The following is a 19,232-nucleotide window of genomic DNA, read 5'->3' as shown; positions in this document are numbered from 1 at the left end:
AACAACAGCTCACTTTCTGGAGATCTTTCAGATTTAATTTAAATTCAAAATCCGATTTTATCCCAAAGGAACATAAAGCTTCATAACTCGTGTCTTCCAAGTATCTGCAAAGCGTCACAGTGGGCAGGAATGAATTCCAGTAGCAGTCAGTCTTGCAACAAATCTTAAAATGCCTCTGACTGAAGCACTGTTAATCAACCACATTTGCTTTTCCGCTCTTCTGTATATCTCTATCAGGTCACACGGTTAAAAAGTCACAAATTAGAGTCGGCTATATGATCTTTTTTTTCCTCCGAAGAGTTTTTGCGGCGCTAGTGGCTTGTATTTTTTCGACAGTAGGCAGACAGGAAGGGAGGGTGAGGAGAGGGGGGAAAGACATGCGACAAAGGTCGTCAGGACCGGGAGTCGAGCCCGTGACGTCCGCGTTGAGGACTAAGGCCTCCAAACGTGGGGCGTGCTAACCCCCTGCGCCACCACAGCACGCCCCGGCTATATGATCTTTGACTGTACTGATCAATAGAAGAGATGGTTTTAACTTCCCTCTCGCTCTGCTCTGCATCCATCAGGTTGTAGTTCAGGTTTTATTTGAGTTGCTAGTCAGCTGCTTTGGGTTGTAAAAATAGTACCTTGTTGCTATGGTTATGCATCATAACAGCAGTCCAAAAGAAAGAGCTAAAAACTATTCCAGGGGGAACCAGAGCAACCCAGGAAATCTGTGTAACCCAACCATCTAAAGTGACGTCTTTTAGAAAATTTTGGAAATGCTCTTTATTGCTTTTGATAATGTAATAGAAAAAATGGAAGCTGTGCTGACACCAGTTGATCTAAAAATTTTTTACCGTTGTTTCTAAGTAATTTGACATAATTGAACCAGTTCGTCTTGTGACGTAAACTTATTTTGGTGCAGAAAGAATTCAGGTGAATCGGGTTGTTACTCAACTGAACTGCTATTAAACACATTGTAAAGCACGCTACTGAATTTTTTAAATTGTGTGTGTACGGGTCTTTAAGTGTGTGAGAGAGAAACCGTCAAAGGAATAAAAACCGACAGCTAGTGAATTTGAAAAACTATTCTTGTTGAAATTCCCAACGCTAGAAGGTGAGGGAATATATGTACAACATGCATTCACTAATGAGAACTGATTTAGTTCTATACGTTACAAAAAGAACGATGGCAGCTGACATCATTTGAGGGATTACTTTTTACTATATCGTCTCTTTAGAGTTGCGCTGGCAAAGGATTTATGCTTCTCTTTTTTTTATGGAAAGTAAAGGCGAGGCAACAACATTAACAACGCGTCTGAATTTAATGAATTCAGTGAAAAACCTCAGAATGAATCACATTCACACCGTTTCACAGGAAATATTTCATATTCCCAACAAACCTGTCAGTTCACATAAAACGGCAGAAAGAAATAAAAATCGAATGAGGTGGCTTGTGTGTGAAAAATAAAATTCCGTCGGGGTCAGAAAAGTTTTTACAGTACTGAATGAAGTCTAAAATAACCCATTTAAAAAAAATACAATTATTTTCCAAAGAAATCAGAAAATATAGTTTTAAAATAGCTGCTTTGATGCATTAATAGTAATGTTTAATATTTTGATGAATGTCTAAAATAATTACTCACTGACAATGGGGGAAAAAAAACATTAAGCATTTCCTTTTTCCCTCTTTTTGATACATTACTGAAAATAAAGATTTATTTAATAGCAAAATAATGTATAAAACACATTCATCCTAATACTGGAGAGGTTACTGTTTTTTTTTCTTTTACATAAAATAAGTCTATGTTTGGCACCTGGTTACCTACTGTATGTCGGAAAAGATCAAAACTAAGAAGAAATGGTTTTAGGTTTTTTGAGTCAAGCTTTTTCCATATGTTCTCTTCAAATACCTCCAGGCAAGAGAATCAGAAAAGGGAAATGTGCGCTGATTTTAGTAGGAGGGGGAACGCAAAGGGGCAGACGGGGATCAGTGCCTGTTGTAGACAAAAGAGAGAGAGCATGCTGCATCGTTTGATCTAGTGATGGATTCCACACACTACAAGGAGGTTCTGGCTCGGCACACTAAAGCCCTCAACGTCCCCAGAGCTCACCGGCCTCGGCTGAGGTATATTTCCTTCAAGGAACGCCTTCGTGAGTATTACGGTTCTTCTGGGATCCGGCTGCCGCTATTTACCATCCCGAAGGGCCCACTAGAGACTTCATAGGTTTTCCTCGGCGTCCTGTCAGTTCTCTAGAATATGTCCTCAGTAAAACATGATTACCCCAGCTCTGTGACCTGCGCCGTGACGGCGGCTGCCACAGCCTTGTGTCTGTACCCGGCTGCCATGACATTATATTACTTAGAGACTGGTATCGTGCCTTGCAACAACTTTATTTCTCCCACGGTGGCCGACGGTGGCCTGGGAGAGTTGAGGAGACATGATGGATGAGATATGTTTGAGCGGCTATCTCTTCTTCGTGTCCGTTCCAGTATCTCTGCCTCCTCGTCTCGTGCGTGCAGACTGCCTTCTCCTGACATTAGCAGTAAGCCGTGTGTTAGGGAATGTTTTTCCGTGTCAAAAGGAGCAGAGTGCCCGGATATCACGCGGGATGTGGCGATACCCCTGTCACAGTCCAGGATATTAACAAACGAGGCCTGGGAGACTTCAGGTGTCCTCTACTATTTCTGCAGTGGCCTTTTTTTCTGCTCTTTCAGACATTTAAGCTCCGCCTCTGCTCCTCAGTCTGGACCTTAGACCAAGAATACGTTTGGCACGGCAACATAAAGACGAACCTTCTGTGCCTCTGCTCTGGCTGGGATCCCTGCTCGGCTCCTCTGCTTCATGCATTGGGACCGAAACAGCTTCTTTTCACCTACGGGCTTTGAATGGCATCAATCGTGCCCATATGCATGGCAGCCCACTGTGGTCCGCTGGGTCTAATGTTGTCACTAAATAATGAATAAAGGAACTCTGGGTCTGTAGTTTAAAGGGTTGGGATTTTCTTCCGATGCAGTAACATTCGAGACACTTGGAACCAATGGCTGAATAAAAAACAATAAATAAAAAATCCAAAACAAACATAGGAGTGCAAGACAATTGTTACTTCTTTTTAAAAGCTGGTATTGTTTTTAAAATTAGGAGCAGCTGTTTAGCATTTCAAACCCTAAAATAATACATAAATTACGACCTCAAATCACTGGGGAGTTTAAAATGATTATGGATGCGGAGTAGGACCTAAAGGCAGAGGGAGAAGAAAGAAGTTCCCTTTACAATTTCATCAATCGTAAAGAGGAAAGATGATATCTGTGACTCCAATATCTCTCTGCCAGGATTTAGTTTCTTTCCACACCTGATAGTCTGGTAGACTAGGTTCCATTGAGGACTAAAACTGCACCATTTGTTGCATTTTCAGCTGATGTGGTTCGGTTTCACACTACGCTGTTTATTAAAAGATCTAAACTATTTGATAAACCTGTTCGCCTACTCGCCTGTGGGGGCGCTGCATCAAGAACCACTTAAAGAAACAACACAAAATCCTCTGAACAAGACACTAAATTCAACTTTCTGTTGTAGTAAAAAAGTTCACAAGCCATTTCTCCAGCTAGCGCTAGACTTGCGTGTTTATTTTGGTTGCATTTACCCAGAATGCCATGTGCTGTAGACCACTTCCTGCTTTTGAACATTCATTTGGCGTTCAGATGTGCATTTAAACTGTAGCAGAGTTCACTTCAACCCGACTGAGGTTTTTAGGCAGACCAGAGTTTGCATTCATACTTCCCCCAAACGAACCGTCAATTAACTAGAGTTCGACTAAAGTGGCCCAAACAGGGCTGGTGTGAATGCACCCTAAAAAGAGACGCAGCAAAAGCAAATGAGCTGGATTAGCTGTGCTCGCCAACAACAGATTTTCATCTCAGGCATGTTACTGTGGAATATTATCTCCGCTGTTCAGAAATTGAGCTGTTAGCATTTCGTAGCAACAAGACTGTTATATAACAACATTCTTCAGTCAGAGGTCTCATCAGACTTGAGGACAGACTGACTGCTACTGGAGATCCTCTGTGCTCACACCATCACCATCCACAATGACTCTTTGAAGAGACTCAGATGATATGAGTTATGACATTTAATTTTCTTTTACGATGAAAGTTTTTTGGTTTGTTTTTGTTTTTTAATTTAATTGAAGTCACTGGGCACAAGCTGATGAATTTTTTACCACATATGTCTTTCTGTATGGAGCGATTTGTTTTTGCACACTGTTTTTGACAAATGATGTATTATTAATATTATTCATTATCAACTTTGAATCTTTTTCTTCCCTTTATGTGATTTTGTTCAATCTTGTGGCTGTGTTCCACGAGAAAGTGCATGCTTCGATGTTTTTGTTTCGACTAAACCAACATGTTTAGAGTCTTCCGTTTACCGTGACGCTTGTTTTAACAAAATGACTTTCATAATGAGTTTCTTATGTGGACGAATGACAAACGTAAAGAGAGGAGAGCCGTTGCCTGAAAGGTTTGCCTCTGACCTTTAAGTCTTATCTCACAAGGAAAATATGAATGCTGCTGTCAGAACATGATGATGGTTGTTTTCCCTCCACCGTCTCAATTAGCAGCTTTGTGTTGCAGCTTACATGTGAAACGGCGCTCTCCTAGACATGAAATGTTAATTACATTCTGACTCTCCGTTTTCTCACTCTGCTATTATACCTCATTTAGTTGTGACTTTCCCTTTGATGAGCAGGTGTGAACAATATTTTTGCTATACCCTTTAGACTAATCCACTGTTTTTTTTCTGTTTTTCTTTCATTGCAGGTGACTCATCTCTAGTTGGTAAGTCCTTCTTTATGTTGTGCCTCTCCTCTGCTTTTTTTTCCCCTGCTCCTTGCCACACTATCTGAGTAGTTACAGCTCGTCTTTATTGGATATTAAAGGCAGGCTCGTATGAACCATTTCATGCACTCAAAGAAAGCTTTATAAGGTTTTGTTTCCACCTACGGAATTCAGTGTATGTCATGAAGAGTTGGAGAGATTTTTTTTTTATTATTCTCTGTCTGCCTTTTCCTCTCTTCTCAGTTTCAGCATCGGTCTATGTGTGCCGCCGCTCTTTGATGTAGCCTGTTTTGCTAGCTTGAACATGTTTTTCAGACGAAGTTCTGAAACAGCGGTACAATTATCCCTGCTGGCACCTGGGCTGTCTCTATTGAGAACAGAATCGTAAAAGACGCAAGAGTATTGAAAGCAAGGGTGTGCACACTTCAGCTAATCCACCAAAGTGCTAACAGATTAGCAAATATTTTTTGATTAGCGCCTTTGCTAACTTTGAAAACGTTTAGCGCACTTAGCTTCCCCGGAATTCTTTTTCCGGGTTAAATTCTGTAGCGCTAATGTACTTGGCTGTGATGTAAACGTTCTGTTGTTGTCTGTGTTGAACTCTTCAGTTAGATGTTTGTATTTTCGTTATTTTAAGGTGGGTGAAGACCTTTTTTTTTGCCGCAGTTCCGTTTCCTCTCATCACATTCTCATGTTTTTCCTTAACTATATTTGAAAGAAGAAACATACAGGAACAAGATGCAAACATAAATACAATGGCTAAAGGAATCACAGAACATACAAAATTAGGATGTCAAAATTATATAAGTGCTTGAAGTTTGAAGTCTTTGAAGAGCAGATGTAATTTGAATTGAAGTTAGCATGTTAACTTCCACTAAATGCCCTGTTGGTGTAGCGCTTTAGCGTGAGCGGAACTAATGTTTACGATTTGTGATTTAATGTTGTTCCCGACTGATTTAAATCATCTAATTTTAAACTAAAGCAGACAAACTACCAGTAGTTCCCTATTTACCTCTGAAGTTCTACTGATTTCTTTGCCGCTGCTCTTAATAAAGTCGCTTGCTCTTCTTTTGTCCTCATATTCAGGAAGCTGTCGCAAAGTTTCCTCTGTGGGCTAATATTCAAACTCAAAACCTTCCGGGCTTGCTACATGCTAATTTCAGGGTTAGATTGATTTATTTATTTCGGTTGGCTCAAGTATCTGAATGCTGTTCATAGTAGGAAGGCACAGAGCCTAATCTTCCCAGTGGTTAATTGCTCGGTCTCTATGGGCACCATGCTGCCGTCGCTCTGGTTTTCAAAAAGGACCTTCGAATTTATGCAGCTCTTAAAGCATACATTTCAAGCCGCTCTTAAGTTGTATTTGTTGTGTTGCTAGACTTACGACAGCTGATAAGAAATTACTAAAAGTCACAGAAGCTTCATCTGCAACATGCTGACATGTCACAATGTGCTAGCCAAGGCGATGGGCGAGGGAAGCACAACACTGGACAGACTAATGGGACGTATCAACACCTCTCAAACAGTAAACACACAAGATGGAAAGAGTTTAAAAGTCTAGCTGATAGCACTTTGTAACTATTGCTTTAGTGATGTGTCAGTGTTATTGCTTGCTTCTTAATAATTAGCTTTGTCTTGCTCCAGTACCCACAGTGCATTATATTCTTGCTCCAGTAATCTACTGCTGAGCAGAATGTGTTGCCTGTAATGAGAAAAACACTGAGTTATTTTCCGATGATAAAAAAAATGTTTTTTAACCAATTGTGTGGTGAATATTTTCTCCCCGAGAGTCCCTGCGCTGTGGCAATTCGAGCATGTCTCCCGATTCTCACTCATGAATAGCTATTAATGTGCGTCTGCTTGTCAGGGTTTGTCCACTGAGTGTTTTGGCCCAGAGATCTGACGCTGTCAGAATACTAATGCGCCGTACTGTGTGACTGCAGGCGGCCGAGTACAGATTCGGTCTGGAACGTTTTCATCCCGGTGGTTTTGAAGGCAGAAATGCTTAAATACCGCAATGGTTTCTTCCTACCTACGGGACACTGATGGGAGAAGGAATAAAGACCAATTAAAACTTGGTCAGGCAGGACGTTCGTTAAAGAGAACATTCTGTAGTTTTTCAGATAAAAGTTGTTTTAATCAGCCGTCCTTTTCAGGTTCAAAGTCGTAAACCAATCATGCTTTCTTTAGTTTGATTTTTGTCATGTTTTGTTCTCCGTACATCAATACTTAGTAATTATTTAGCAGGCCTATGATCATGCAGTTTAAATGTAAGTGTTGGACCATGTTCTATGTTTCAAAGGAGTTAGAGTTTCTGTCTTTTGTTGTGAACTATAACAAGATAAATCATAAAGCTAATTTAAAGTTTGTGTTGTTCTGATCTTTATCAGAGGGAATATTTCACATTAGGTAGAGATTTCCTTTTTTCTGCTTTGGATCTGCAACCCAAACATTTTTCCTTTGCTGCATTTCTTTTTAAAATTATTTTACCAAAATTAGCCTTCTCTTAGAAAGCGTCAACTACTGTATTTACTTTGTGTAGCGCAGGGTCTGAGTTACTTGCACCAACAATGGCGAACGTTATTAATTCTATTGGAAAGTCTCTGCAAACTGTTAATGGCAGATGAACCTAATCTTCATTCTGCTCTTTGCTCCTTTGAATTATCAACTGTTTAAAAGATATAAGTATATGTGAGATGAAGTAAATGTACAGTGTCTATAAAAAATAATCACCTCCTTGCAGTTACATACCACTTACTGTTGGACTACTAGCACCAATTGGCTGGACCTCTGTTGAATTAGGTCAGTCACTTTGAAGGGGCTGAATGTTTATGCACTTACCTATTTTATGTTTCATAGTTTTTATTCAGATTGTAGCTTAAATATTTTTGTATTTGTATTGTCAAAAAGAAAGACATTTTCTTTGCTACGACTGATTTTCAAAAGCAACATATTTAAAAAATATAGACACCGAAGATTTTTTTCATGCACAAACAATTTGTTTGTAAAGGTAAAATATTATTTTTTTATTAATTATGTCAACTACGTTCTCATTTACTTGACTGAAAAGACCATTTAGCTTATAATTACATTGTTAAATATTTATATTTAATGTATTGGATTTGGATAAACAGCAAAACCTTAAAATGCTTTTCCAACGAGGCACATATTAATTGTTAGGCTGTTATTTGTCGAAGCGTAGTAGAAAGAAAGCTGGGTGTTTTCTTTTAGCTGTCTAAACCAAAATTGTGTCAAGGAGAAGCTAACATGAAATATATTATGAATCCACTTCACAAGCATAAACTACTTTCTGTTCAAGCTGAATGAAACGCTGAATAAATATTGAAGACTGTTGTTCAAACACGACAGAGTGTGAAACGGTTCAAGGCCTGCGAATATTTTTGCGAGATGCAGACGAGACTTTGAATTGCGAAAACCTTAATAAATTTCACCGCGTCTCACACGAGTATAATTAAGTCCAAGAATTCCCAGTCACGTTTTTTTTTTCATACCCATTTATGTTAAATACTTACTGTCTGCAAAGAAGAAGAAAATACCCCTTTGCTAAATTTTAGGCAGGAGATATTTGGACCTTTCTGACCTGACCTGGGGTCAAACCCGGGTTCACCTTTTCAAAACCCTTTGTGATCCGGTTCTAGACGTGTAGTCGGACATTGATTGGCTCATTGTTGCCGCAGTGACTGCTAATTCTCTCCAGTAGTCTGTTGCTGTTTTTTTGATTATTTTCTGTGTAATTCTTCAGTGGATTCCACTGAGTCTGCTCCTGCTGTTTTGTCCCGTAACGATGTAACGATGAGCGGATGGAGGAGCTCGATGTTGTCCATTGTTGTGTCGCAAACTAAATTCTGTCACATATACAGATTCAAACGCTGTCAAGGTGGCGCTCATTGCACCATATAAATCTTGCTCATGTTTCGAGCCTCGTCCAATGATGATCTCTCACTTATTCTGTTTTTTGAAGTCAAGTTTATTTGTGTCGCGCATTTCAGCAACAAGGCAGTTCAACGTGCTTCGCACCATGAAAACGTCACACAGTGACCAATTATAAAACAGCAATTAACATTACATTTTGTCAAATGCATCGAGCAAACACACGTGAAATACACTGATCAGTTTTCCACTTATTCTGAATCGAAATCAACTCCAAGCAGGTGAGTTTTTAAACTTGATTCATAGGAACTCAGTGTTTCAGCTGTTTTTTTTTTTTGGTTTCTGGAAGTTTGTTGCAGATTAGAGGAGCATAGAAACTGAATACTGAATCTTTAAGTCTTCTGGAACCCGATGGAGGTCTTCCTATAACGATGCTACAGTGCGATTGGTCTTTGGTTCTGTCCAGTGAGCCACACCGCTATACTCTGGATAAAGAAAAGGAGAGATGAGTGGCACAAGTTACAGGCAGAGGGTGACACTAAGTGAGGCATTTTTTTCTCTTTTACAAGCTCTTAAAGAAAACAATAGCTTTTCTAAGTCTTTTGTTGCCTTCCCATTAAGCCTTTTCATTGTGAAACTAACAAAGACTTCAGCATCGAAATGCAATTCTGCGTTTTCAGACATTGCGCCCTGCTGTGCAACAAATGTAAACGTTGTACTGTTATGACAATCTAAGACTTTAGTTTGCTGTCAGTAACAACTGCTTCAGATTCCAAACAAAGCATCAGACGGTACATAATCGTCTGCGATCAAAAGAGGAGGTTTTCATTGATGCTTTTGTTCAGACAATTACCCCTGAATTCAAAATAAAAACGTCTATGTAGATAAAAAACGCCACGCTCTGAAGGTTTGTAGTCACCTGGCAACTCAAGAAGTTCAGTTCCAGTGACGGGGATTAACTTAAGACAGTCGGAGCGTTGTGGAGTGCAGCCTTGATTTAAGGTGTCTCACCGGCGGTAAGCGGTTCAGCTTCGGAGGAGAACAACAAAATGAGGAGCTAACAGTAAAACTCTGAGCCTGTGGCCACAGCTACATACCAGGAGCAGGACAGTAATGATATAGCTACCTGAGATAATTACTGCTCACGATGTCTGGCTCTCATTCCGTACCACAGGGCACCAGTTTAGCTCGCTACTGTTTAATGGACACTCAATTGCCTCCATTTGAGTCACAATTAATGTCATTTTATGCTTCGTTGTGTCTTAAAAATGCATTGGTTAAGAGAGCATTAAATGAGTCTGCAAACACGGAGGAACGCGTGGGGAGAGGGTGCAGCTTTCGCAGTCTGAAACCTCAGCGATGGGAAGAATCGAACACGCTAGATTTGATCTAATTAAACAATGCAGCCAGGAAAAAATACAATAAAATTTTGTAATTTATTAATTACCTTTGCTCGACTGCCTGGAAGAGCAAAGAGAGCGTTTGATCTCATCATCTTACTTCATTACATCCATCGTGGAAGCAGTTTTGTTTTTGTTCGAATCATTTTAATCAGATTTTGTTTTTTAAATTTTAGTTGCTTTTTCTGACAGTTATTCCCACTTATTTTGGATGCCGTGCAGCAGGAGAGTTTTTACTCTCTCTCTCTTTTTTATTTTTTATCCTTAGCACCTATGATTTGAAACCAATGTATTATTTTCACAATTTGGTTGGATTTGTCAAGAGGAAAAACAGCGTGAGATTATGCTGCTGCAAGTAAAATCTAAATTTATTCAAACGCTTTCTTACATCTCTAGTAGGATTGCCGAGTACTGTATAGGAATAGTCACTGGGGGAAAATAAGTACACAATCTTTCTGGAAAGTTCTTTTACTGTCACCATGTTCATGCTCATTATGAGTCAACAGCTAAATTTGATAGACTGTCCACTGTCGCCACATGCTTTCTCAGGAGAAAGGATCACTGCCAATTCTGTAGCTCAAAGCTGTGAGCTGTTTTTTTTTTTTACCATTAGCATGACACATTTTAGTTGTATTACAAATAGAATCCAATTGGTAGATAGATATGAACCAATATTTATGATTGGGTTGAAGTGACTATTTTTTTAAAATTATTATTATTTTACAAAATGGTTTGGTTTTAATTAAAACCACCTGATATTAAATGGGTCCTAAGTTAATTAAATACAACCTCAAATCAGTAACATATAGCATTTTAACAGTTATTTAAAATAAACTTTAACAAGAAAAAATGCTGATGGAGGCGTTGGGGGGTGGGTGGGGAACTAATTATACCCTTATGGCTTCTATAGATGTTAACGGGGTCAGCAGCGGCCAGGTGGTGTTAATAAAAGCCACTTAATTAACTGAGTGTGAGCGGAGGCTTTGGCAGCTCGCTGTTCTGCTCTTTAGGTGCAAATTAAGAAGCCAATGAGGAATGGGGTAAGCAACGAAGGAGAAGGAAATTGATATTGTGCCCATATTCCTGACCAGACAGGACAGGAAAGCATCTATTTTTAATAATAATAATAGTTGATATTTGATATAACATGATACACTTAATTCCTGATGTTACATATATTGTAAAAAAAAAAAAGAGTAGACACTACAGTCCTATCGTCAGAGAGAGGACGATTTAGGTTGACATTTCATGCCATAAAATGACTTGTTTAAAATAAAAACTAGCATAGAACTAGAAGCTCTAGAATTGAAACAGCTTGAAATTTTACAACACAGGAATGTATCTTCCAGTGCTTGTCTGTGGGTTTGTTTATAAATGATATTATGCTGTTTTGGTTTTTTTTTAAATGCAAAACTATAAGGAGATTGTTTTCAGCCATAGTAAACATTGATTGTGTCCGGACCAACCCTGCAGCCTTTTTTTTTTTTTTTTGAGTCTAGAGAAATTCCTGTCGTGGCAATCACTCACTCCCACTGCCTCCGTATTTCATGCCGGCCCCGTCTCCAGCAAATAAATTAAACCGTAATACCTCGACTGCTTGGGAATTCCATTGGATTGTTATAAACGATGGCGAGCTGATAATGTGTGATGGCCGGGCCGAGTGTATTCAGCAGAGCAGCGTCGGAGGCTGCATGCTGGGAATAAGAGATGCGGCGCGACGCTAGATGTACATTGGGGCCAACGTGCGAAGATTAACCGGCTCCGCTTCCATTAGTCTCAAAGTAATTGTAAAGACAGCGATGAGCAGTCAGTAACTCTTATCCTCAAATCACACACAAGTTGCGCAGACCTCCAATATTCAGATTCAATATCCCTTGCCTAAAAAAAAAATAATGTAACTTAATCTTTCTATCTTGCTTTGAGATTACATCACAGAGATGATTTACTTCCTCTATTTACTGATTAGCCGTAATTTGATCGGAGTTCTTCAAAGAGGAACTCGGGGGCCGGCTGAATGTTTTTAAAGACGGCGTCTTCGTTCATTAATTCACATTTGCACCGGTGTGGAGTCCTTTTTAATAAAACACACAGTGTGAGTGTACGAATGCAGAACAAGATGGAGAACAGCTTCGAGAAACAGTGTTGACTGGTGCATGAAAATTTTTTTACTGTTTTTAGTTGATGCCCTTTCTCGTTTCATTCTGCCCTCAATCAACATTTTGTCCTTTGGAGGTGGTGTTTGGTCCAAAATGGCCGTCTTAAAGTTACTCTACCTTCATGAATGGAGCTGAAAAAAGGTCAATGTGATGCTGTCACTTCACAGGAACACCAAGTGTGTTGAAGTATGTGATCAGGAATCTTTGTTCTGGCTGTGGAAGTGATCTCAGTGTGTTGTAGCTCCACGGTTTTAGATGGAGTCTTTGCTAATACGCTCAGCTTATTACCAGCAGCTGCAGCCGGATAATTACCGCAAGTCATCACAATTCCATACAGCGTTCAATTTTTTACTCTAATGTGACTTGCCTGTGTTTATTCTCTAAGTTCCCAGCATGCTTTTTTTCATTATTATTCCTGAGAACACAACAGACATTAATTGGCGCAATGTCTTGCCCTACCATATGTCCTGCTTTGACTTTTTCCCCCATTTAGTCACTTAACCACAAGCTGTAATTTATTTGAGGGGGATTTTTTTGTGTGTGTGATAGAACAACACAAAGTGATGAAGCTGATTGCCTTGACAAACACTTTCCAGTTAAGTGTCAACTTGTGTGTCAAACACAAATCCAGTTGTAACTTATTGTATCATAAAAAAGTGGTTTACATGCTTTTTATCCGTGGTGGGCATCACTAACTAAACAGCTAGCTGCGCTAACCCTTTGTCATTAATGATAGATATTAGTTCAACTAATTAATGCTAAAGCGCTTCATAAACACTGTTATGCGGAAGCTAATGCTAAAGCGCTAGCTTGAATTCTAATTATATCTGACCTTGAAAGACTACAACCCTCAAGCACCAATTTCATTTTCACATTATAATTCACATGTTCCACAATGCTCTTAGATATCGCATTTATGTTTATGTCTGGTTCTCAACTGTCCATGTTTCAACTTGTTTCTGTATGAGATACAGAAACAAGATGAAACATGTTCATGTTTTAAAAAAAAAACAAAATATGAAAGGAAAAGGAACTGCTCCATAAAGAGTCTTTCATGCACTTCAAAATAAGAGCATGAATGTAAACGTCTAACTACATGAAGAACTCTTGACAACTTCAACACAGATGTGAAGTTTTATTCAGCTGAAGTTTACAAAACAGTCCAAAAAATCAGTGCTTTAGAATTTATCCAGAAAACTTCATCTAGGGCAGAGGTGCCCAAAGTGGGTCCTCGAGGGCCGGCATCCTGCATGTTTTAGTCTCTCCCTGGCTTAACTCACCTGGATCAAACGATGGCTCGTTAGAAGGCCTAAGAAGAACATTGACATGCTGAGGAGGTTGTTACTACCACCAGGGAGAGAACTAAAACATGCGAGATGCCGGCCCTCGAGGATCCACTTTGGGCCCCCCTGATCTAGGGGAAAGGTTTTCTAAGTTAGCACAAGTGCTAGACGAAAAATTAACTCCAAATTATCAGATTAGTGGAAGTGTTCCCACCACAGTTCCTCATACAGTATGTTCAATAGATCTCTTGATTATAAAATGGGTTTGTGGAGTTGTGGACATATCACATTATGGAAACCAAGATGCTGCAACAGAACGAGCTGTGTTTATTTGGTAAGATAAAACACAGACTGTAAAATACATCTTGTTAAATTATGTCTTTGCTAAATGATCTGGAGGTAAATAAATGACAGTTTTTGTTGCATTATTATTTGTGAAATATGAAATTGTTTTAACCAGATCAAAGCAAAATTAGCACAGTTGGTTACTGAACTCTCCGCTGGTACTCCTCCCGATTCATAACCTCCATATAGTGAAGCCTTGTGTGTCCTCCTCTGTGTAAACCTTAAAGGAAAAAAATAAACGATACAGATTGACCATCCATCATCATGACAGACACGGAGCTTCCAGCAGAATCAGCTGGTTCACAGACGCAATATTTCAGATCCTCGATCTCGCACAACCAGTGCTGGACGGTCGCTATCACACTGAATGAGACTGAGTAAATATCTGATCTGACCAGATATGAAAAGAGAATAATTTATCACATGGAAAAAGACGTTATTTAGTATATTGTGTTTGTGAACTACAAGTAAAGTAGAGAACTATGAAGCAGTAAAAAACAAAGAAATCTGTAGGCCAACAAAAAGTTGCACTGAAACTAGGCAAAAAGAGTCAGTTGGGGTAATTGATTGTTTTTCTCCCCATAGACGTATAGATAAGGAACATGGAACATGTGTAGAACATATGGAAATGTTGAGCATTAAACTTAATCTGTAACTAATTCCTGACTCTCTAATACTTCTCCGGCGCTGTATGTATATCTTAGCGATAACTGCTCTCTGGCTCCCAGGCCACGGTCAGCAAAAGCCCCACAGTTGAACTGATCGATAGGAAACCCAATTGGAGGGATTAAGCTCATGAATCAACCTGTCAGGACATGAACCAGCACACGCACGTGTTATGCACTTAGCAGGGAGAATTCATCTGGAGCTTAGCTAAAGCGCAGCGTGCTGAAAGCAGTTTCTAGCGAGGCGGAGTGTGTTTTCAGAAGTCTTTGTCTTGTCTTCTTTTTGTTTACAGTACAAAAGATGGTAAATCCATTGTTTGTCAAAGCATGTCTTCTATCAGAAGAACTCATTGATCGCAAATGAGCAGTTGCTGTCTGATCGCTGATGTAGAAACGTTGGGATTCTCGTTTAGTGATCAACAACCTCAGTATGTAGGTCGGGTCTCTTTGATTCAGTCATATCTGTCTAAAGCGATGCCACTGTCGGACAGCAAGCAGAAACATCCTGTCATCCATTCAGTCAATATTCACGCCATCTAAGTACGTAACACACCTAGTAAAACATATGTGAACATTTTTAACCCAATGACAAAAACTATGTATGTACAGTAGATCTCTTCCAGTATTGGTGGGAGTGAAGGACCACATCCACCCACAATGAATAGGTCAGATCTCCTCTAAAAATGTTTAGAACCGCCCATTTTAATAGTTAAAGCGCCAGCTATAACTTAATATGTGTGAACCTCTTAATGCACACAGTGGAAGCCATCTTTGCCCTACTCCAGAAGCTAACGTTTGATTTTTGCTCTTGAAGCTACAACCAATCGACTCCAATGAAAATAGCTGACAATCCTGGATTGGCTGCCTTGCAAGCGTTAGCCAGCACTGTCAAGTAGCATTGCACCTCCGTATCTCAGCTTCTCAAACTGCTCGACTCGATGGAAATTCAGCTAAGTCGCAATGCTGTGGAGATTTTTTTTCAATCATAATTTCAATGATTCCACTCTAACTTTTGCTCCAACTGAATTGGGTAAGAAGGCTCTGGTTCACTCTGCTGCCACTTTTTGGAACTTGTTAAAAGAAACTCTTAGATTGGCTGAATTCATCTCCTTTAGTGCTTTTAAATCCAAACTAAAAACTTTGAAGCACGATATAATAACACGTACCTGTTTATTTTTTTTTATAGCTTAACAATTTCTTTTTTTTTCTTTGCTGTATTTGTTGCTGCCTCTTGGTCAGGACTCTTGAAAAAGAGGATTTTAATCTCAATGGGCTTTTGTCCTGGTAAATAAAACATTTGGACTATTTTGTGATGATTTTTAGAATTGTATTTACAATATTCTTGACTTTTATTCACTGCAGTGTAAATGTAGATCTCTAAGATGTCTGTTTTTCTGAAATATTACATACCAAGTTCTTCATTAGTCAGTAATGATTTAGACTTGCTGGTAAGTTGTTCTACTTATACTAATCCTCTAATGTGTACCTATCATAAATTATGCTTGGACGTTATTTATGAGAACTACTAGAGCCTGAGTTTTATCGGCCCTGCTATAGTTTGCAAGGTATGAAGAATAGTGCGTTTGCTGTGCTATAGGACAAAGCCCCAGGGCCTGAGGCAAAGGTTAATCTATCATTGTGTGGCAGGAATAGAATGCATGTTGTTAGGGCTTAAGTGAAAGCTTTTAAAATCCAAAAGGTCCAATGGCTGCAAGATTCTGTTTATGGAAAGAACAGAAAAAGAACTCAAGGTGAACTTCATACCTTGCAATATTTAAAAAGAAAATCATGAGTGGATTTTTTTTTACATAGAAAAATGCATAAAATATATTTTAAAAAATCAAGCCTATCTTGTTATACTGCACACTGCTATTTTTCCTTTGATATGAAACATATTGGGTCGTGGGTTTGAATCCGGGCTCGAGGTCTTTCTGCATGAAATTTCCATGTTCTCCTTGTGCATGCAAAGGTTCTCTCTGGGTTCTCTGGCTTCCTCCTACAGTCTGAAAACAAGACTGGCTATATCAACTAGTCTCTACCTTCAGGTAGAAGTGTTTGTGCATGGTGGCCTATCCTGTGCGTCTCTGTGTTGCCCCTTGATGAACTTTGACCTTTCCATTGAAGCAAAGGCAAAATAGTGAGATGCAGCTGGAGGCTGGGCAAAGGGCCGACTTGGTGGGTTGGGCTTGGAACCCGTTAATAACGGCCTGCAGTTCTAATTTATCATTTGTTTGGTTTTAAAAGTTTGTTGGTTCATAAGAAATGCTATATACATAACCATTAAAGGGGAAGCCTTGGGTAAAATACATTTTTTGAGCTTTCCATCATGTTATGATCTTATTCCCTCATCAAAGATACACTTAGAGTTTTATCTTGTTTCTTTCATACATGTTTGAGAAATCCTTCAGTCTCTCATGGCAACCATTCAACTCTGCTAAACGCCTGGTTGGACGTAGCCCCGCCTTTGACAACAAAGCTCCTCCTCTGAGCTGCAGTTTCCAAGTTTCTGTCAGGATCTGTGTTTTTCTGTGTTTATTTAGAGTTTTCCTTGTCCTTGAGTCTCTTCGTTGTCCTGTCCTCCCCTTGATTGTTCCCAGGTGTGTCTTGTTTCTGTCTTGTTTCTGTGATTACCCTCCAGTGTATTCAACTCCCTTGTTTAACTTCCTTGTTCCTCGTCGGGTCCTTGTCAATGTCTTGTCGTTGTCAATGTCTAGTCCGTTAGTTGTCAGTGTGTCCATGTGCCTGCTGCTCGTTGTCTTGGACTGAGTTTCTTCAATTAAAATTCATCATTCATCTTACCTGGGTCCACTGCGTCTGCCTCACCACCCAACACCGCACCGCAATTCTTGACAGTTTCCACCTGACGGAGCAGCCCTCCCTCACTCAGTTCCTTCAGACTAGCCAACAGCAATTAGCAAACTCTATGTGAAACATCAGTTGAGCTCATTATAGGTGCTACATCTCAGAGAAAAATGTTGTTAAAGGGTCAATGGAGGAGCCCTGTTGTAATGACTTTCTGAAGACAGAGTTTCAGAAAGAACAGGTATTTAAAGAGAGAGAGTCCCAATTTCAAAGGCCTTAAATGACAAAGTCAAATTTCTTTTAATACAACATTTTTATAACAACTAAAGTTAACATAGTTGCTTGATTTTGCTATAAAGTGGCACTATTTGCCTGTAAATTGCATAATACTGGCCCTTTTAAGTTAAAACGTGGTTAAATAACCTGCACAGCGGCAGCAGCAGTAGTTTCACACCTTACACAGCAGGATCTACCCTGACAGTATGAAGTCAGAAAATCTGCTTCTAAAACATGAACGACATTTTCATGAAACTGACTAAATAACATCAGCATTGGTGTGCACCATACAAACCCGTGTATGTGTGTGTGTGTGTTTTTTTTTTTGTGGCTGAAGCTTTGGGGAATGTGTGGGAATCTGCCTGATCCTGGAGCCATGGCCTTGAATAAGTTTAGCATCCTCCAGGAATCTGTTTGCGGCGCTCCGGAGCTCGAATTAAAGTGGATTTAAGAGAGATGAGGCTTGGAGGAGAGCGAGGGTTTATAACTCTGATTGCCATGCCCACCACTCATAATGAGGTGCATTACAGAGCTGATGTTGTAAGATTAGAGTGACTTAGGAGACACGAGGAGCCTTGCAGATCAGAAGAGCGGGTAGGGGGAGAGGAAAGAGAGGAGCCTCAGCAGAGCCCGAGTGCTTAGTAACAGGAAAGAAGAGTGCTGAGAGGTAGAAATAAAAAAATAAAGAAATAAAATTTGAGGATGGAGAAGAGCTATCTTATTTGATCGTGGCACTAAGGGTGGGAGGGGCAAGAGGAGGAGATCAGACAGAGGGGACAATAAAACCAGCAGAGGTAATATCTGCATTCCTGTCAGCATATGAGAACAGAAAAGAAGCTCTCAGTTATTAAAGGGTTGACAGCCGGTGACGGCAATATCGCTCCATTTTGTTTGGCCCCGGTGCCACCCTGACTGGAATTGAAAACAGTTTGACGTGTTGCCAGGAAAAAAAACCAAAGGTGACTGCAGTTTGTTAGTGATTTCCCTTGATCCGCTCAACAGCATTGCTGCATACGACGGGCGGCGTGCATTAGTGTCGATCTGTCCAGTTGAAGTCGAACGTCGTAGTTGAAAATAGCTTTAATAGTTCTAGAATTTAATTGCGGTTCAATGTGGAAACGGCAAAATCTGATCATAAAAATAATCTGAAGGTAAAATTACTGTCCCGCTCAAAAGTTACACTGCTTTATATTTTCACAATTTTTCCAATTTCTAACAGGTTTTCTGTCAATTTTACCCTGTTTGTACACTCTAAAGGTTATATGTAATATTACTGTCATTTAACTAGTGTAACATCTTTGCACTTAAAGTTTTCCATTTATTTGAATGAATGCTCTCCAGCTGGCTGCAGCAAAACATTTGGAATAAATCAATGTGATATTTTCAATTACATTGGAATTAAGCATCTAACTGAACCTTTTCCTAAAGAGCCAAAAAATAATAATAATAAATACAAATCTGGTAAGCTTTGATGTTTGGAGTTGAGGAATCGCCTCTCTCTCTCCTCCGGAGCGCTGACTCATCCGGACCGAGGATGCAGCCATGCAGGGATCATTTTCATTGATCCCTGCCGTTTCTTTTAACATGATTTTAAG

The 19,232-nt window shown here is 39.6% G+C and overlaps 1 protein-coding gene across 7 annotated transcripts in view; it reads left to right on the top strand.

The window, feature by feature from the left end:
* Window positions 1–19,232, top strand: part of LOC102219889 (neurexin-2) — an 813,998-nt gene that overhangs the window by 236,762 nt on the left and 558,004 nt on the right. For all 7 annotated transcript variants that reach the window (XM_023346052.1, XM_023346050.1, XM_023346051.1 and 4 more), the window contains one exon: window positions 4,802–4,819. In XM_023346052.1, the coding sequence (XP_023201820.1) occupies window positions 4,802–4,819 (18 nt within the window). The remainder of the gene's footprint in view (window positions 1–4,801; window positions 4,820–19,232) is intronic.

The sequence above is a fragment of the Xiphophorus maculatus genome, chromosome 14 (assembly GCF_002775205.1).
Source record: "Xiphophorus maculatus strain JP 163 A chromosome 14, X_maculatus-5.0-male, whole genome shotgun sequence".
Lineage (NCBI taxonomy): Eukaryota > Metazoa > Chordata > Actinopteri > Cyprinodontiformes > Poeciliidae > Xiphophorus > Xiphophorus maculatus.
This window is presented reverse-complemented; position numbering and strand designations above follow the sequence as displayed.